At 45.5% G+C, this 20,826-nt stretch overlaps 1 protein-coding gene across 2 annotated transcripts in view; it reads left to right on the top strand.

Annotated features, from left to right (window-relative positions):
• The first annotated feature begins 695 nt into the window (after positions 1-695).
• The window catches only part of ETS1 (ETS proto-oncogene 1, transcription factor), a 162,424-nt gene continuing 142,293 nt past the window's right edge, over positions 696-20,826 (top strand). The window contains exons 1-2 of one of the 2 annotated variants that reach the window (XM_029075408.2): positions 696-754; positions 20,163-20,242. In XM_029075408.2, the coding sequence (XP_028931241.1) occupies positions 727-754; positions 20,163-20,242 (108 nt within the window). In that variant the 5' untranslated portion in view covers positions 696-726. The remainder of the gene's footprint in view (positions 755-20,162; positions 20,243-20,826) is intronic. The other variant, XM_029075405.2, reaches the window with a different exon arrangement.

The following is a 20,826-nucleotide window of genomic DNA, read 5'->3' on the forward strand; positions in this document are numbered from 1 at the left end:
AAGTGTCTGCTGTGTGAGCTGGGGCAAGTCACTTCACTTCTCTGGGCCTCACTTACCTCATCTCTAAAATGGGGATTAAGATTGTGAGTCCTATATGAGACAGGGATTGCGACCAACCTAATTGGGTTGTATCCACCCCAGCACTTAGAAGAGTGCCTGGCACCTAGTAAATGTTTAACAAATACCATGATTATTATTATTTTTATTTTTATCTCCTCCAGCCCTGACACTCCCTTCTTTCCATCCCAGGGTGTCCCCTTAATTCCAATGAGGAAACTTCTGGGGAAGTTCCTGAGGGTTAACCAGGAGTTCTTGGGGAAGGTGCTTTGAGATCTGGGGCTGGAAGAAGGTCAGTGACACAGAGTACAGATGATCTCCTGCCTACGACAGGCTCCCGTTTGGTATAGAAGAAGCTCCTGGCCAGCAGAACTGCAGAGATATTTCTCCACGAGTCCCGGTTCTGGGGTTTGGAAGGCTACTTAATGACTCCACAGGCAGCCAGGGGGTCTTGGGCAGTCCCCTGCTGCTGTTGCTGCTAATGCTGGGGCTGCTGTGATGTCAGAAGCCACACTCAGGATCTCGCAGCTTGACCACACCTCCCGATTTATGGAGGCAGATCTATTAGGAACATTATGGTCCTTCCATCCTCTTTAGCTTCCGAACAGCGGATTCCTGCTGCAGGTAGTTGGAGCTAGACGGCAGACAAGTGTGCGAAGCTTGGGACACATGCTTTCCTCTGTTCCTCTGGCTAGCAGTAAGTGGGAATGGATTTTTGATGAAAACTTCTCAGCCTGGCTTTGGATCAACTTTGGGAATGGCTGGAGGTGGGTGGTGAGGGGGGACGAGAGGGGTTTTGCATGTTGCTGTGGGTCATGTTACTGAAAACCAAACTCAGAAGCTTGTTTGCCTAGTGTCAAATCTTGTCTGTGTTTGCCCTCCCCTTCCTCTTAAGAGCAAAATTCAACATGTTTCAGGGAGGTTTGCCAATTTACTGGGCACAACTGGACCTTCTCTAGGGAAATGAAGCTGAATTTAAAGATCGAAGCTTTCCTCTCCGTCTGTCTCTGTGTCTCTCTCCCTCTCTCCGTATGTCTCCGGGGCCATTTCTCTCTGTATCCCTACCTTTCTCGGTCTCTCTCTGCATCTCTGTCACTCTCTCCTCTTGCTCGCCTCATGTCTCACTCTCTCTGTGACTCCATCTGCCTCTCTCTGTTTCATTGTAACAGTACATCTCTCTCTCTTTCTGCATCTCTCTCTTCATCTCTTCCTCTTCCAATTGTGCTATTGTTTAACATTTTTGTTTGGCCGCTTTATGAATCTCTTCTTTGGAGAGGAAATTGCACCGGCTTTCAGTCTTGCAAGCTAAACGTAGATTTCATTGATTCCCTCTGGTTCCCCCATTCCAGCTCCCAGAGATCAGAGCTCTGAGTATTCTGGTGGAGAGAGGGGAGACAGGAATATGCTGTATCCCCACCCCACCCCTCGGACAGGGCCACAGTTGCCTAACACCTCCAAAGAAGCTGTCAGTAGGATTCGGAAATCTGAAACAATCTGTGTTTTCATTGAGCATCTCAATTCCTAATCTGAGGCTACATCTGCTCTGGGATCCCTCTGACAGTAGCATGGAGAATCCAGCCAGCGTGGGGATAACTGGATCTTCTTTCTGTTCCAAACTCAACTTGGTTCCTTGGCCCTGGGGTGAAACGGAAAGAAAGGGAGTTTGTTAAACAGCAAGAAGTGCACATTTGAATGATAATTCTGAAAGCGCTGTCTGAGTCCCCCCAAGTTTTGACCCTGGAACTCTTCCATCACCCAGGCTTCTGGAAGGCCTTGCTTTGTTCTTCTCTGCAGACAGCACCCTCCCTTTTGTGCACCTCTCTGGCCAGGACTACTTCCTTTCAGTTTACCTGTGTTCCCCAGACTGGGAAAAGGGTGGGGTGAAGCGATTTAATGTCAGTAAAGTGCTTTGAAGATGAAAAGCTCTTTTCATGTGTTCAGTCTTATGGTGATTAATATTAATATTTGGGAAAGCCTGCTGCTTCTAATTGTAAATCAACAACTCCCATCCTGGCCAAGGGGACGATGAGATAACAAACAGCAAAAGCAGGCATCCAGTCCCTTCCGTCCCCTGTTTGGGGCGAAGACCTCAGGGTCTGATGGGGATCATGGGTCCCGCCCTCCCTCTCCCAGGCAGGTTAGGTGGGCTGGGATCCACCTGAGTTGCTTCTCTGACTTCCGACTGGCCAGGGCCTAACTGCTCTTTGCCACGAGATGATTGTCTGTTTATCTTGTCTCTACCCCATCACCTAGCATATGGTAAGCACTTGACTAATGTCACCATTATTATTCTCAGGCGCAATTTTTCCCAAGACAAATCACCAGTCCAAGCCAGTGAATGAGGCTAGAGGGGACTGGGATTCTCAGAGAAGGAGGAGGAATAGAGACCCAAGCCAGAGGGGAGGAAAGTATGAAGCAGAGCACCGGGTGGATTTGGTCTCCGTCAACTCCTCTCTGGCTGGCTGAGGGGAGCCAAAGTCACATGTATACCAACCGGGAGCTGTGTGAGCAATGAAAACTGAGGAAAGGCTAAACTCCGCCTGGGGGAAGGAATCCAATTCCAACCTTAGAAGGTAAAAAAAAAAAAAAACAGAAAAAAAAAAAGAAACAGGGAGAGAGGAAGTGCCCCAAAATCCTGATTAAATCTGAAATGGGTCCAGGGACTCAGGGTGTTCACTGATCTCTCTCTCTCAAAAACAGTTACCCTCCACCTACCCCCACCCCCCCAATCCGGCCCCAGCTCCCTCACCTCACAGCCTCTGCGACCCCTGGCTCCCAGTGGCAATGATTCATTCAGCCATTTATGGGAAGTGTTATGGGAAAGGCAGGCCGTTCAAGGCTCTGGAGTATTTCTGATGGCAATTAACAAGATCCGGAATATAAAGCCATAATCCCCTAGGTGGTCATTTAGTGACATGCTTTCAGGCAGTCTCTTTCCCCTAGAACTGCAAGTCTGTCTTTCAAGATCACACCCCCTACCGTCTCTGCTCCTGTATCTCTGAGACTCTGAGCCCCTGTGGGAAAATCCCTGGGTCAGATCTGATGAGCTTGTAGCTACCTCAGCACTTAGCAGAATGTGTGGAACATGGTAATAATAAGAGTAATAATAAGAATAAGAACTGTGATATTCATTAAGTGCTTACTATGTGCCAAGCACTACTAAGTTCTGGGGTAGATACAAGATAATCAGATTCCACCTGGGGATCACAGTCCAAGTAGGAGGGCGAACAGGTATTGAATCCCCATTTGCCGATGAGGGAACTGAGGCAAAGAGAAGTGAAGTGACTTGCCCAAGGTCACACAGCAGACAAGTGGCAGAGCCACTTCCTCTGACCCCTGGACCCATGTTCTTTATTTTAGGCCACACAGCTTCTCTAGAAAATGGTATTATTATTAATATTATTATTATTATCACCATGATCTTAAACTTCCTGGATGGGAGGAGGCATGTTCTAGTGGAAAGAGCACAGAACCAGGAGTCAGGAAACGTGAGTTCTGGTCTGGGCTCTGTCACTTCACTGACCTGCTAGGTGACCTTGGACCTGTCACTTTTAAAAAAAATGGCATTTGTTAAAAGTTTATTATGTGCCAGGCACTGTACTAACTTCTGGAGTAGATACAAGCTTAATTAGATTGAACACAGTCCATATTCCACATGGGACTCATTGTCTTTATCCCCATTTTAATCCCCCTCTAATTCCCCTCTAGAGTATAAACTCGTTGTGGACGGGGAATGTGTTCCTTATATTGTTATACTGTATTCTCCCAATTGTGTGCTTTGCATACAGTAAGCACTCAGTAAATACAGTTGATTGATAGATTTTACAAATGAGGTAACTAAGGCACTGAGGAAGAGAAGTGACTTGCCCAAAGCCATATAACAGACAATTGGCAGAGCCAGGATTAGAACCCAGGTCCTTCTACCTCTCAGTGCAGTGCTCTATCCAGTAGGCCTTACTGCTTCTCTCTGGGCCTCAGCTCCCTCATCTGTAAAAGCAGTCCATCAATCACAGGCATTTTTCGAGCCCTTACTGTGGGCAGAGCCCTGTACTAAGTGCCTGTGAGAGCACAATAGAGTTAGTAGACATCATCCCTGCCCTTGAGAAACTCCCAATCTAACAGGGGAGATGGACACTAAAGTACATTACAGATAGGGGAAGCCACCGAGAATAAGGATTTGGACGTAAGTGTTGGCGGTGAGGAGTGAGGTGAGTACCTAAGTGCTTAGGGGGTGGGACTAAGTGCCTAGGTGATGCAGAAGGGAGGGAAAACAGGTCGGAGAGAAGAGAAATTAGTCTTGGAAGGTTCCCCAGGGGACAAGAGATTTTAGTAGGTTTTTAAAGGGGGGTGGGGCAGAGGAGAGGTATGCTGGATACAAAGAGGGAGGGAGACCCAGAAAGGAGGGCCCTGGGCAAAGGATGGATGGAGAGAGACAAGAGCAAGGTACCCTGAACAAATTGGTGTTGGGGGATCAAAATGTGCAAACTGGGTGGTAGTGGGAGATGTGTGTGAAGATACGTAGGGGAGGAGAATTTACTGAATGCCTTAAAGACAAGGCACTAAGCTGGGGGTAGTACACTATCTGCTGACAATCTATCAGTCAGTGCTATTTTCCCGAGGACTTACTGGATGCTCTCCCTCCCTTTCAGACTGGGCTCCCTGTAGGACAGGAATGGTGTCCGATCTGATTATCCTGTAACTTTTAGTCAGTAGGTCATATTTATTGAGCACTTACAGGGTGCAGAGCACTGTACTAAGTGCCTGGGAGAGGATAGTATAACAGTACAACGCATTCCCTGCCCACAGTGAGCCAGCATTTGGCATGTAGTAGACACTTAATAAATACCCTAGTTAGATGCCCTAGCTGGGCTCCCCTCCTCTGATAATTATAATAATATTGATGGTACTTATAAAGTGCTTACTATGTGCCAAGCACTTTTCTAAGCACTGGGGTAGAAATAAGGTAATCGAGTTGGACACAGTCCTTGTCCCACATGGGGCTCACAGTCAATCCTCACTTTACAGATGAGGTAACTGAGGCACAAGGAAGTTAAGTGAGCTGCCCAAAGTCACAGCAGACAAGTGGTGGAGTCAGAATTAAAACCCACATCCTCTGACTCCCAAGTCCTTGCTCTTGACACTGGGTCATACTGCTTCCGATCTGACTTGGGCTATCAGTGATCTGAGCAGGGAAAGTGAAGAGGTTTAGGGTTCGAACTCTGATATGTGTCCCTTGGTGGAGGTACTCCAGGGTAGAGAAGAGATCTTTCATTCAACTCTTCTAGTTTCAGGGTGCCAAAGACAACTGCTTTCTTTCACAAGGACACCTGGTTTCTTTCACAGGGACTGATCCCTGCACACCCAGGTCGGTCCAATCAATGAATGGTGTTTACTGAGCACTTACTGTGGGAGAGTACAACAGTAGAGTTGACAGATACTTTCCTCACCCACAAGGTGCAGAATTTCGGCCTTCCAATGTCTCTGAGCCAGACTTATTTTTCAATCAATCAATAGATCAATCGTATTTATTGAAGCCTTACTGTGTGCAGAACATTGTACTAAGCATTTGGGAGAGAACAGCTCGACAGAGTTGGTAGACTCGATCCCTACCCCCAGGAACTGCTAGTCTAGATAGGGAGCAGACATAAATATAAACAAATAGTAGAGTAGGCTCACCCCTGCCAAGATCTGAAACTCTCTAACAGGCAAAAGTAACTAACTACACAAACACACACACACACACACACACACACACACACAGGCGCACGCATACAATGGTATTTGCTAAGCACTAAGCACTGGTGTAAATACAAGTTAATCAGATTGGGCCCTATCGCAGTCCCATGTGGGGTTCACAGTCTTACTCCCCATTTTACAGATGAGATAACAGAGGTACAGAGAAGTGAAATGTCTTGCCCAAGGTCACACAGCAGACGTGGGTCAGAGCCGGGATTAGAATCCAGCCCAGACTCCCAGGACTTTGCTCTATCTACTAGGCCACATTCCTTCTTTTTTGGTTAGGTGGTTTGGGGGTTGGCTTCCGCAGACAGAATCTCATGCAGACCCCCAAAGGAGATCTGGTGTGCAGCTGCTGTCGACTCTTACCGAAAACCTGGGTCCTAAGAAGCTCAGCTCTTTCGTTTTTACACCAGCTGGGAAGTGCTGCCGGGTGATTCGCCATCTTCCTCAAGGGTGCTGGGGCTGTTTGAGTTAGTGCTAAGGGGCAGAAGCTTTGCCCTGTCATCCCCAAACCCTGTACTTAATTTTCTTTTTTTTATGGTATCAAATTATATTTTAAGCACCGGGATAGATACAAATCAATCAGATCAGACATAGACTCTGTCTCACAGGGGGCTCACAGTCTAAGTAGGGGGCTGAATAGGGATTGAATCCATATTTTACAGATGAGGAAACTGAAGCACAGAGAAGTGAAATGGCTTGCCCAAGGTCACCTGAAAGACAAGTGGTGGAGTCAGAATTAGAACCCAGGTCCTTTGACTCCCACTCCTGGGCTCTTTCCACTAGCTCACACTCCATCCCAAATCTCTTCACTTCCCCTTTTAAGGGGTGTGGGTTCATTCATTCATTCAATAGTATTTAGTGAGTGCTTACTATGTGCTTACTGTATTAAGAGCTTGGAATGTACAATGTGGCAACAGATAGAGACAATCCCTGCCCAATAATAGGCTCACAGTCTAAATGGGGGAGACAGTTACTATACGAAGGCAGACATGTGGCCTAGGAGAAGAAGTAGGGATGGGATTCTAATCTTGGTTCCACCCCTTTCTTGCTGTATGATCTTGGGTAAGTCACTTACTTCTCTGGGCCTCAGTTTCCTCAACTGTAAAATAATAATGTTGGTATTTGTTAAGCACTTACTATGTGCAGAGCACTGTTCTAAGTGCTGGGGTAGACACAGGGGAATCAGGTTGTCCCACATGGGGCTCACAGTCTTAATCCCCATTTTACAGATGAGGTAACTGAGGTACAGAGAAGTGAAGTGACTAGGATGCTCTGCCACAAAAATACAAATTGTAAATTCTAAGGTGTTTCTAGTGATACAGTATGGATCTGAAAGCTGGGCAGTGAAAAAAACAGGATAGAAAGAGCACCAATATTTTTTAAATGTGATGTTGGAAAAGGCTTTTTCAAATGCCACAGAGTGCACAAAAAACAAACTAACGGGTTCAGGAGCAAATTAAGCCAATGTGGTCTTTAGAAGGCTAAATAGCTCAATTTATATTAGCATATTTTAGAGACTTCATCAAGAGGACCAATTCTCTGGAGAAGACACTAATGCTAGGAAAAGTCCAAGGAAAACATGGAAGAGGCAGACAAGTAGCTAGATGGATAGAAACCCTAACAATGATAATGAAAGAGGTGTTAGCAAGGTTACAGAATATGGCAGAAGAATTGACGTTCTGGAGAAAATATGTTCATAAAGTTGCTATGCACAATGGCATTTTAGGTGTGTGTATATATATATATATATATACACACGTATGGATTCAATACCTGTTCTCCCTCCTACTTAAACTATAAGACCCTTGTGGGACAGGGACTGTGTCCACTGATTATCTTGTACCTATCTCAGGGCTTAGTTCAGTGCTTGGTATACACTAAGCACTTAACAAAAAACACAATAAAGAGCTGGAGGAATCAGTTTACTCTAGAAAGAAAGTCTGCTCATGGATAAATTGCACATCCTGACAGTCTTTGGCTTCAGCTGCTTCAAATTCAGGCCCTTTCCTGTCCAGATTTCCCCTGTTTCAGCTTTACAGCACGTTGGATGTGACTTTATGACACCAGCCTCCTCTGTGGCACTAATTCTGGGGGTGCAGGTGATTGGAAGGGTGCCCAGGAGCTACAGGGAAACAGGGAATGGTTTTAAAAGATGCAGAGGAGAGTTTAAAGAGTGTGAGAAGGGGCACAGAGCAGGACAGGCGGGAACCTTGGACTCAAGTGCCAGGTAGAGACTCCAGGGATTATTGACACATCCTTTTGAGTTGCGATGAAGTTAGTCAGATCTGTTATTCAATAGACGTTCCTTGGATCAATATTACAAATGAATAAACTAGGTTACTCATCTCTAATCACTTGCTTACACCATGCTGAGTAATTTGGGTAAAATTAGGTTATCTAGCCTTTGTTCAGAAACCAACCCTCAGATTGAGAACTCTGTGGTATTGTACTCTCCTAAGGGTTTAGTCCAAATTGAGAATAATTTGTTAAGCTCTTACTGTGAGCCAGGCACTCTACTAAGCGTTGGGGTGGATATAAGCAAATCGGATTGGAAACACTCCCTGTCCGATGTGGGGCTCACAGTCTCAATCCCCATTTTACAGACGAGGTAACATGCACAGAGAAGTGAAGTGATTTGTCCAAGTGGTGGAGACAGGATTAGAACCCATGACCTTCTGACTCTCAGCCCTGTACTCTATCCACTACGCCATGCTGCTTCTCCATCATTGGTCTGAGGCCTGCTTAACTGGATCTCCAGCAAGTGAGACCAAAGCAAGAATTCCCCCCAGGAAAGAGAGATGGAGAGAGAGAGAGAGAGAGAGAGAGAGAGAGAGAGAGAGAGTGTAAAATGATCTAAGGGGCTTGTGTTCTAGGAAATCCTAGGGTGAGTTGATGGAATTAAACATTCAGCAATAACTGGGGAATATGTTAAGCATTTACTTTGTACCAAACACTGGGCTAAGCGTTGAGCTAGATACAAGATTACCAGATTGGATCCACATGGGCTCACATAGTCTAACAGGAGTTAGGGGTGGGGTGAACAGGAATTTGACTCCCATTTTACAGATGAGGAAACTGAGGCAAAGAAAAGATCAATGACTTATCTCAGGTCACTGACAGGCAGATGGCAAAAGCGTGACCTAGGGAATCAAACACAGACCATGGAGTCAGAAGGACCTGGGCTCTAATCCTGGCTCCACCGCTTGTCTGCTGTGTTACCTTGGACAAGTCACTTCACTTTTCTGTGCCTCAGTTCCCTCATCTATAAAATGGGGACTAAGACTGTGAGCCCAATGTGGGACAGGGACTGTGTCCCCTCGATTATCTTTTATCTACCCCAGTGCTTAGTACAGTACCTGATGCATAATAAGCATTTAATAAATATCATAATTATTGATTAGTAGAGCCAGAACCCAGATTTCAAAGCCAGAACCCAAAACTAGAACCCAGATCTCCTGACTCCCAGTCCTGTGCTCTTTCCACTAGACCACCTCATCAAATAGCAGGAAACCTTCTTTAATGGGAAAACCTGTTATTCGGAAAAGTTCTCTCTGGTGGAAACCAGCAGTTTTGCAGCATTCCAGATGGTGAATAATACAATGGGAGGAACAGTGTTCATCTGTGGGGAAAGACTTAGTTACTATTTTCACCCCTTCTAAGATTGGGAGCTTTGAAATAAAAGTGTGAGACTTTCTCATCAGCATCATCACCGTGAACAATTATTTCCCAGTTGGCTACTTAGAACTTGATCTGAAGATAGAATTGGAGAGAGAGGGCAGAGCACTCTGTAGGCTAATAAACTCATTATGGGCAGGGAATGTGTCAACCTACTCTGTTGTATTGTAATAATAATAATAGTGTTGGTATTTGTTAAGCGCTTACAATGTACAGAGCACTGTTCTAAGCGCTGGGGTAGATACAGAGTAATCGGTTGTCCCACGCGAGGCTCACAGTTAATTCCCATTTTACAGATGAGGTAACTGAGGCACAGAGAAGTTAAGTGACTTGCCCACAGTCACACAGCTGACAAGTGGCAGAGTCAGGATTCGAACTCATGACCTCTGACTCCCAAGCCCATGCTCTTTCCACTGAGTGTACTATCCCAAGTGCTTAGTACAGTGCTCTGCACACAGTAAGCACTCAATAAATACCATCGATTGGTTAGTAGAGCAGAAGAAGCAGAGAGGCCCTATTAAGGAAGTAGTGTTACCTAGTGGAAAGAGCTTAGGTCCAGAAAGAAGGCTTGGGTTCTAATCCCAGGTCTGCCACTGGTCTCTGTGTAACCTTAAAAGTTACTTAACTTTTTTGTGCCTCAGTTTCCTCATATGTAAAATGGAAATCAAATCCTACTTCCCTCCTATTTAGACTGTGAGCCCTACGTGGAACAGAGACTGTCCAACCTGATTATCTTGTATCCATACAAGCACTTAAAACAATCCTTGACACATAGTAAATACTTAACAAGTACTATAATCTTCCTTCTTCTTCTCCTCGTCTTCCTCCTTCTCCCTCTCCTTCTCCTCCTTCTCCTTCTTGTTCTTCTCCCAAATGGTTAGTACAGCACTCTGCACATAATGAGTCCAATAAATTCAATTGATTAATTGAGCAAGTAGTAATCTCCAAATAAATACCATCGATTGATTCAGTGAATACTGGTGCTGACAATGCTCCACCCAAAGTGTCTAGCTACCTCCTGAGAAGTAACTTTTAGGCCAGGAGTGAGTGAAGCTTACTATTAGTAACTGCTCTGTGCTTTGAGACTTGACATCCTCACTATTTTTTAAAGGGTTTTAAGCATCACTTAGATTTTAGACTGTAAGCTCACTATGGGCAGGGGACGCATCTACCAAAACTGTTATAGTGTACACTCCCAAGCATGTAGTACAGTACTCAGCAAACAATAAATGTTCAGTAAATACCACTGACTGATTATTAAAGAGTGGATCAGAGACCCATCACTGGGGAAAGGGATAATGCTGATGAGGGTCTTTGTTCATTCATTCAGGAGTATTTATTGAGTGCTTACTATGTGCAGAACACTGTACTAAGCGCTTGGAATGTATAATTCGGCAACAGATAGAGACAATCCCTGCCCAATAACGGGCTCACAGACACTAGCCTGCTGGGTGATCTTGGGGAAATCACTTAGCCTCTCTGAGCCTCTGTTTCCTCATCAGCAAAATGGGGATTAGGTAGATTGTGAACTCTCTGTGGTGCAAGGAATGTATCAGTTCTGATAACCTTGTATTCAGCCCTGATAGTGTAAGTGCTTAATCAATTCATCAATCAATGAAATTAATTGGGCACTTACTCGGTGCAGAGCACTGAACTAAGTGCTTAATCAATGAGTCAATCAATCAGTCATATTAACTGGACACTTACTGTGTGCAGAGAGCTGAACTAAGCACTTGGGAGAGGCTGATACAGTAATCCAGGCTGGATAGAATAAGTGCTTAACAAATGCCATAATTATTTTTCTGAAATTAATAAATCTTCCTCGAATAGGAGAGGGTTTTTCTGAATTCCCTCTCATATCAACTTCTGCTGTGGGGCCCTGAACTCTTTCCTTTGAGAGTTCCAAGACCCCTATTAGCTTTACTTCCCTCCCTTCCCGCAAACCCCTCCCATTAAGAAGCCCAGAGGGTATGAGTTCATCTCTCTCGTTTTACTCTTTGGGTTTCCATCTCTCTCTCCTTTTCCTCTTTGGATTTCCATCTCTCGTTATTTCATTACAAAACAACTTGACATCAGAGCTGATCATGTGACTCTGGGAAACAGGGCTGTGATTATTATTAATCGATCAATCCTATTTACTGAGTCCCTACAGAGGTCAGGGCATGGAACTACATGTGGAAGACACTATTCCAACCCTCAGGGAGCTGACAACCTAATAGGAGACAGACTCAGAATAATTTACAGTTGGAAGTGAAAAGAGAATGGAAAGACTGTTAAGAGAGTAAATAATTGGTTGGACAGTTGAGTGAGGGAAAGGATAGTACAAAAGTGCTACAAATGGTTGTAAGTACCTAAGTGCGCTGTCATTGGAGGATATGATGTGGAGAAAACCCTTTGTGTCCAGAAGGTCTACCACTGACCGCTTTGAAGTTGTCTATGGAGTTATCAATCAATCAATCGATCGTATTTATTGAGCACTTACTATGGACAGAGCACTGTTCTAAGAGCTTGAGAGTGTACAACAGAATTAGCAGACACGTTCCTTGTCCATAATGAGCTTTATAATGTCATTATTATCATGGTACTTGTTAAGTGTTTACCATGTGCCAAACACTGTACTAAGCATTGGGGTATATACAAGATAATCAGATTGGACAAAGTCCCTGTCCCACATGGGACTCACAATCTAAGTAGGAGAGAGATTTAATTCCATTTTACAGGTGAGGAAACTGAAGCACAGAGAACGTAAGAGAAGCAGCATGGTGTAGTGAGATGCAGCATGAAGTGGGCATAGCACGGCCCTGGGAGTCAGAAGGTCATGGTTCTTATCTCCCCTTCACCACTTGTGTGTTGTGTGTCCTGGGAAAAGTCACTTCATTTCTCTGTGCCTCAGTTACCACATTGGTAAAATTGAAACTGTGAGCCCCACGTGAGACAGGGGCTGTATCCAACCTGATTAGCTTGTATCCATCCCAGAGCTTAGAACAGTGCCTGGCATAAAATAAGTGCTTAACAAATACCATAATAATAATAATAATGGTTATTATTATTATTAAGTGGCTTGCCCAGAGTCACAGAGCAGACAAGTGGTAGAGTTGGGATTAGAACCTCTGATTTCAGACCCGTGCTCTTTCCACTTGACCAAGCTGCTTTCCAAGTTTCCCCCTTTGGCGACTTGTGAACTGATCCTAACTCAGTGGTCCTAAGTAATGCTGGAGAAAGTACTAATGTTAGGTGTCTTTGGCTCCTTAAACATGCAGAATATTGCTCAAGTGTCTCTCCCGCAAAGATTAACTCTTATCTCATCCACATATCTCTTCATCTGCGGAAGCGGTGATATTTCCCCACTTCTGTTAGGTGATCTTCCAATGAGCTGATTTCCTAACATCAGAGAGATGCTGCTATCTCATCTTGCTCTATTCTACCAGGAGCTGATGACTCTTTAGCATTTATTTCTTTTTGCTCTGACATTGGTCGGGCACTCAGACATTTGGGAGTTTGGAGCATGGATTACGTGGAAGAGAACGGGTTCAAAGAGACTTGATTTAAATTCCCTAAGGATTGGGATAAAATCCCTGTTCAGAAACTGGACACAAGAGCCTGTCTTTTAATGAGGTCCAGGGAGGGTCAAAGTCGATTATGGACAATCAGTTCAGAGACCAAAAGAACAAGCCATGAGGGAAGCAGCGTAGCCTAGTTGATAGAGCTCAGGTCTGGGAGTTAGAAGAACCTGGGTTTCTAATCCTCACTCTGCCACTTGTCTGCTGTGTGACCTTGGGCAAGACACTTCACTTCTCTGTGCCTCAGTTGCCCCATCTGCAAAATTGGGATTAAGACTGAGATAGGGATAGGGAATGTGTCCAACTGAATTTGCGTGTATCCATCTCAGTGCTTGTACAGTTCCTAACACATAGTAAGCGCTTAACAAATATCACAATTATTATTATTATTATTATTATTATCCTAGAATTGGAATGTTTGGGATGAGTTTCCCTTGGAGACTTGCTCAGAGTTCAGGTGAGCTGGGTGCATTTCTGCAAAATGGTGCCTCATTATGCTATGTTGCATGTCCAACATCATGCATATTCCCGTAGTGCAGTGTTCTGCATTCAATAATACTGGTATTTGTTAAGCATTTACTATGGCCAAGTTCATTCATTTGTTCAGTCATGTTTAGTGAGCGCTTATTATGTGCAGAGCACTGTACTAAGCGCTTGGGAGAGTACAATACAACAGTAAGCAGACACATTCCCTGCTCACAAGGAGCTTAGGGTCCAGAGGTAGGGGAGATAGACATTAATATAAATAAGTGTTACAGATATGTACATAGGTTCTGTGTGGCAGGGAGGGGGATAGAACAAAGGGATCAAGTCAGGGTGACACAGAAAAGAGTGGGAAAAGAGGAAAGGGAGGGGTTAGTCAGGGAAGTCCTCTTGGAGGAAATGTGCCTTCAATAAGGTCTTGAAGTTGGGGAGAGTAATTGTCTGTTGGATTTGAGGATGGAAGACATTCTGGAAAAGAGGCAGGATGCGTGCAAGGGGTTGGTGGAGAGATTGGTGAGATCGAGGCACAGAGAAGGTTAGCATTGGAGGAGCGAAGTGTGTGGACTGGGATGGAGTAGGAGAGCAGCGAGGTTAGGTATGATTAGTCAAGATGATGGAGTGCTTTAAAGCCAATGGTGAGGAGTTTTTGTCTGATGCAGAGTAGGATGGGCAACCACTGGAGTTTTTTGAGGAGTGGGATGATATGTCCTGAGTACTTTTATAGAAAAATGATCTGGGCTGCAGAGTGAAGTGTTGGAGTTGGGAGAGGCAGGAAGTTTGGGAGGTAGGTTTGGGAGGTCGGCAAGGAGACTGATGCAGTAATCCAGGAGGGATAGGATGAGTGACTGTATTAACATAAAAGCAGTTTGGATGGCGAGGACCTGGAGGATTTTAGCGATGTTGTGAAGGTGGGACTGACAGGATTTAGTGATGGATTGATTGAACGTTTGGGTTGAATGACAGAGAGGAGTCAAGGATAACACCAAGGTTATTGGCTTGTGAAACAGGAAGGGTGGTGGTGGTGTCTACAGTGATGGGAAAGTCACAGGGAGGAGAGGGTTTGAGTGGGAAGAGAAGAAGTCCTGTTTTGGATATGTAAAACTTGAGGTAGCGGGAGGATATCCAAGTAAAGATTTCTTGGAGGCAAGAGGAAATGCGAGACTGCAGAGAGGGAGAGAGATCAGGGTTGGAGATGTAGATTTGGTTATTATCAGCTATGGGAGCATATGAATTCTCCAAGGGAGTGGGTGTAGATGGAGAATAGAATCACTGTTCTAAGCACTAGGGATGATATAAGCTAATGAGGTTGAAAACAGTTTCTGTCCCACATGAGGCTCACCGTCTTAATCCCGATTTTACCAATGAGATAACTGAGACACAAAGAAACTGAATGACTTGCCCAAGATCACACAGCAGACAAGTGATGGAGCCGGGTATGGAACCCAGGTCCTTCTGATTCCCAGGCCCGTGCTCTATCCACTAGGCCATGCTGCATATAATATATACGATTACTTGGTTGATTGACTGTTTGACGTCGTGTGCATCTCATTCATTCATTCATTCAATAGTATTTATTGAGCGCTTACTATGTGCAGAGCACTGTACTAAGCGCTTGGGATGAACAAGTCGGCAACAGATAGAGACAGTCCCTGCCGTTTGACGGGCTTACAGTCTAATCGGGGGAGACGGACAGACAAGAACAATGGCACTAAACAGCGTCAAGGGGAAGAACATCTCGTAAAAACAATGGCAACTAAATAGAATCAAGGCGATGTACAATTCATTAACAAAATAAATAGGGTAACGAAAATATATACAGTTGAGCGGACAAGTACAGTGCTGTGGGGATGGGAAGGGAGAGGTGGAGGAGCAGAGGGAAAAGGGGAAAATGAGGCTTTAGCTGCGGAGAGGTAAAGGGGGGATGGCAGAGGGAGTAGAGGGGGAAGAGGAGCTCAGTCTGGGAACGCCTCTTGGAGGAGGTGATTTTTAAGTAAGGTTTTGAAGAGGGAAAGAGAATCGGTTTGGCGGAGGTGAGGAGGGAGGGCGTTCCAGGACCGCGGGAGGACATGACCCAGGGGTCGACGGCGGGATAGGCGAGACCGAGGGACGGTGAGGAGGTGGGCGGCAGAGGAGCGGAGCGTGCGGGGTGGGCGGTAGAAAGAGAGAAGGGAGGAGAGGTAGAAAGGGGCAAGGTGATGGAGAGTCTTGAAGCCTAGAGTGAGGAGTTTTTGTTTGGAGCGGAGGTCGATAGGCAACCACTGGAGTTGTTTAAGAAGGGGAGTGACATGCCCAGATCGTTTCTGCAGGAAGATGAGCCGGGCAGCGGAGTGAAGAATAGACCGGAGCGGGGCGAGAGAGGAGGAAGGGAGGTCAGAGAGAAGGCTGACACAGTAGTCTAGCCGGGATATAACGAGAGCCCGTAATAGTAAGGTAGCCGTTTGGGTGGAGAGGAAAGGGCGGATCTTGGTGATATTGTAGAGGTGAAACCGGCAGGTCTCGGTAACGGATAGGATGTGTGGGGTGAACGAGAGGGACGAGTCAAGGATGACACCGAGATTGCGGGCCTGCGGGACGGGAAGGATGGTCGTGCCATCCACGGTGATAGAGAAGTCTGGGAGCGGACCGGGTTTGGGAGGGAAGATGAGGAGCTCAGTCTTGCTCATGTTGAGTTTTAGGTGGCGGGCCGACATCCAGGTGGAGACGTCCCGGAGGCAGGAGGAGATGCGAGCCTGAAGGGAGGGGGAGAGGACAGGGGCGGAGATGTAGATCTGCGTGTCATCTGCGTAGAGATGGTAGTCAAAGCCGTGAGAGCAGATGAGTTCACCGAGGGAGTGAGTGTAAATGGAGAACAGAAGAGGGCCAAGTGTCTGGTATTCCTGAGTTTCTCCCTAATCAGTCAAGCAAACAAGTGAAGAATTGTGTATAGTGAGCTCTTACTGCAGGGAAAGCACTGAACTAAGTAACTGTGTTATTTCTTAAAGTGCTTACTATATGCCAGGCACTGTACTAAGTGCTGGGTGAAAACAAGCAAATGGAGTTAGAACCCAGTAGAGGAATGATCCCACTCTATTTTCCCTCCCCACTACCTCATCTATGCACTTAGTCTTAACCTCAAATCACTTAGGTACCTCACAGCACTTATGTGCATATCCTTATACTCTACTGCTTCTCCTACCTACAATTTATTTTACCACCTGACTCACGCACTAGACTGTGCACTCCTTGAGGGCAGGGATCATGTCTGTTTATGGTACTGTACTCTCCCAGCAGCATGGTGTAGTGAATAGAACCCGGGGCTGAGAGTCAGAAGGACCTCGGTTCTAATCCTGGCTCTGGTACTTGTCTGCTGTGTGACCTTGGGCAAGTCACTTCACTTCTTTGGGCCTCCGTTACATCACCTGTAAAATGGGGATTAAGAGTGTGAGCCCTAGGTGGGATATAGAAGTGTGAGCCTTAGGTGGGATATAGACTTTGTCCAACCTGATTAGTTTGTATCTACCCCAGCACTTAGAGCAGTGCTTCACATCCGCTCAACTGTATATATTTTCGTTACCCTATTTATTTTGTTAATGAATTGTACATCGCCTCGATTCTATTTAGTTGCCATTGTTTTTACGAGATGTTCTTCCCCTTGACGCTGTTTAGTGCCATTGTTCTTGTCTGTCCGTCTCCCCCGATTAGACTGTAAGCCCGTCAAACGGCAGGGACTGTCTCTATCTGTTGCCGACTTGTTCATCCCAAGCGCTTAGTACAGTGCTCTGCACATAGTAAGCGCTCAATAAATACTATTGAATGAATGAATGAAAGTGATTAACAAATGCAATCATTATTATTCTTATTCCAACACCAGACTTATGTTCTATCTAGTAGGCCACATTGCTTCTAAGGTTTGTCCATGTGTCTCAGCCGATGGCTTGGGCCACCTCTCGGAACCACTTCAGAGGCTTCCTCTGAGGAAGTGTCAGCTGTCGGAGTCAGGAAGCACAAAGCCAAATAGTCCTGTGCCTTTTTCTTTTTTAAAAACAATATTAAGCACTTACTGTGTGCTAGGCACTGGATTAAATCCTGGGATAGATACAAGATATCAGGTTGGATACAGTCTCCGTCCCACATGGGGTTCACAGTATTAATCCCCATTTTACAGATGAGGCAATTTGAGGTACAGAGAAGTGAAGTGATTTGCCCAAAGTCAAACAATAAATAAGTGGCAGAGTGGAATTAGAAATGAGGGCTTCTGATGTGGGAGGTGAGCAAGTGAGCAGAACTCAGCAGAACTCAGCAGGTGAGTTCTGGAAAACTAGCTCAGGCTTCCTCCTAGGTGCAATTTATTTTAACATCTTAAAGAGTGGTCAAGAGAATGGGTGAACAGATTCCAAGAGTCTTTTGGGCCTCTGACAATAATTCTACTTAAATTAATGGTGTTTACTAATTGTTTAGTGCTTGCCAAGCACAGGGCTAAGGGCTGGGCTAGATACAAGATAATCACATCAGACAGTCGCTGATACACAGAGGTTCGTAGTCTAAGAGGAAGACATGGCAGGTATCTCATCCCCATTTTATATATGAGGAAAATTGAGTCCCAGAGAGGTTCAGTGATTTACTTGTCCAAAGTCACACAGCAGTACAGTGGCAGAGCTGGAAGTACAGTGCAGGTCTCCTGACTCTGCCTTCCATGGCAGAGCTGGAAGTACAGTGCAGGTCTCCTGACTCTGTCCTCCATGCTCTTTCCACTAGGCCATATGAAACACAGGATCATGAGCTGGAAAGAGGCTTCAGAAGTTATTCATTTCATTCCCTGCCTTGTGGCGTTCCCCTTTATCACTCTCCCTTCATAATTCTTCCCTGGATGCATGCTTTTTCCTCCCCAAACCCTCATCCCCTCCAGATGCCCACCTCCCAAACCCCTCCTCCCAAATCCCTTCTATTTCTGCACCCATCCCTCTACCTGGGAGACCAGGAAGCCCTCATGCTCTGAAGGGACTCTTGACAGTTCAGAGGTTCTTCTCTAAAACTTCAAGCAACTTCACCTTACTCAGTCCCTTCATTTCCCACCATTCCCTGTGTGTGCCTTCCACCTTGTCCAAGCTGACTGGCTGACTGTCCCGCACACCCTTCCTCTTCCAGGGAGCCTTCCTAGAGTAATCCCACTGGACTCTGTTCATTCCAGCTTGCCCCTGGGCACTAAGTTAGTTTCTCTATTGAGTAAAAGGCCATCTGGTTTTCATGTAGGTCAAGAGGGTCCCAAATTAAGCTGCCCAGTCTGATGCCTCACCCAGATTCTGCTGTTCATCTTCGGAATGACTTTCTGGGCTGTTCTTTGATAATGTAGTAGCTTCTGTGGTTTGAACTCTTTGTCGCTTTTATACTCTAAGCCTCCATCAATTGTACGTTATGACTACTTGCAGGTTTGTGGCTTCGTGCTTGCCTATTGAACTGTCTGTTCCTCAAAGGCAGGAACCGTGTTTTATTTTCCTCTACCTCCTCCCCATTCTCCTTCCCCAGGTTCTCCACACCCTTCAGCACAGGACCTTATACTCAGTGGGTACCCAATCAATATTTTTGACAAACTGATCCTTTCCCCTCCAATTTAACTCACCTTTTGAGAGATAAGTGAATCAATCAGTAGTATCTTCTGAGTGCTGACTGGGGGCAGAGCACTGTACTAAGAGCTTGGGAGAGCCTAATAGATGTAAAAGTCATGGTCCTTTGCTCTCCTGGAGCTTGCAATCCCATGGGGGAGACAGATGCAAACGGATTTACAGATAGGTGGAAAAAGAGAATGGAAGGGCATCTGGGGGAATAGATAAGTGCTAAAACAGTAAAAGGGCTAAATTGATGGGCATAAAGTGCTACAAAAAGAGGTGCTTAGAGTGCCTAAGTGCTAAAGTGAGAGTTGGGAAGGGAAAGTAAATCAGGGAAAGTCTCCTGGAGGAGGTGGGATTTTTAGAGATGGGGAGAGGTCCAGTTTGACAGATTAGAACAGGGAAGGGGATTCCAGACAGAAGGGAGGATCTGAGCTGGGAAGAACGAGTTGGAGGTGGAAGAGTCAAGAATAAGCCACAGTTGAAAGGTGAGGAGACACTGGGTGTGAGCTGGGAAGGAGTGAGAGAAGGGACTGGATACATGTCCCCATTCTAAATCCCTGCAACTGCAATTTCAGTTCTTCTTCAATTTGATCATATTTATTGAGCACTCACTGTGTGCAAACACTGTATTGAGTGCTTGGGAGAGTACAATTTAACAATAAACAGACACATTCCCTGCCCACAAAGAGCTTTCAGTCTAGAGGAGGTATTTCTTTGCTCCATAAGCCCTTGGAGATTCTCCCCGAAGCCCTAATATACAGATCTTTGAACTCTGCTGCTTCCTTCTCACTCTAATTTATTCTAGTGACAGTCATCTCTGCCAAATTGTCAGATCCTTGGGGGCAAGGATCCTGGCTATTAACTCTATTGTACTCTCCCAAGTGCTCAGTACAGCGCTCTGCATACAGAAAGAACTCAATAAATACCATTGATTGCTTATTAGATTGACTCTCCCCATTCCCTCCTCCAACTCCTCTAAGACAGGCTTTGGGCCTCTCCTTGTCCCCTTCCAGTCTGCGGGTGTGATGCCAGTGTTTGTGATGAATCTTTCTGCCCTTAGGTGTTCCCAGGATGAGCTGTTACCTGGAATCAGCTCCCAGTGGCCCTGTTCCGTTCACCCTGGCTCGCCCCGGAGCAATGGTAAGTTGGTTTACAGGATCCTCCTGTCCCTTTCCCGCAGCCTTGAACCCAGTGGCTGGAGGTCTTACAGACTCTAAAATGATCTGGGGTTCCAGGGATTGTCTCTCTGCATCTTGGTTCATTCATTCTTTCATTCAAACATATTTATTGAGCTCTTGCTGGGTTCAAAGCATTGTACTAAGAGCTTGGGAGATTACAATATAACAATAAATGGTCACGTTCCCTGTCCACAACAAGCTTACAGTCTAGACAAAGAGCTGATGCTTTGAAGGAGAATATAAAGTCCATGGGGTATTTCTGTTCCTGAATGATTTTTGGGAGGGGTGCTCCAGACTTCCTTGTGATTTGATACCACACTATGGTATCTGACTGGTAATGGGCAAAGCAAACATTAGAGGTCAAAAGTCAAACTAGCTCATGTCCTGCAATTCTGAATCAAGGCATCAAGGTTGAGGATGGGGTGGCTATTCATCGTGTTTTAGATGAGACAGTCTGGGTTTAAGCTCTCCACCCTGTCCAGTTATAGTCCAAACCACCTTTTTGTCTACCATTTTTATTCTCAGTTGCTGGCCTCCCTCTGCCTC

This window comes from Ornithorhynchus anatinus, chromosome 11 (assembly GCF_004115215.2).
Source record: "Ornithorhynchus anatinus isolate Pmale09 chromosome 11, mOrnAna1.pri.v4, whole genome shotgun sequence".
NCBI lineage: Eukaryota > Metazoa > Chordata > Mammalia > Monotremata > Ornithorhynchidae > Ornithorhynchus > Ornithorhynchus anatinus.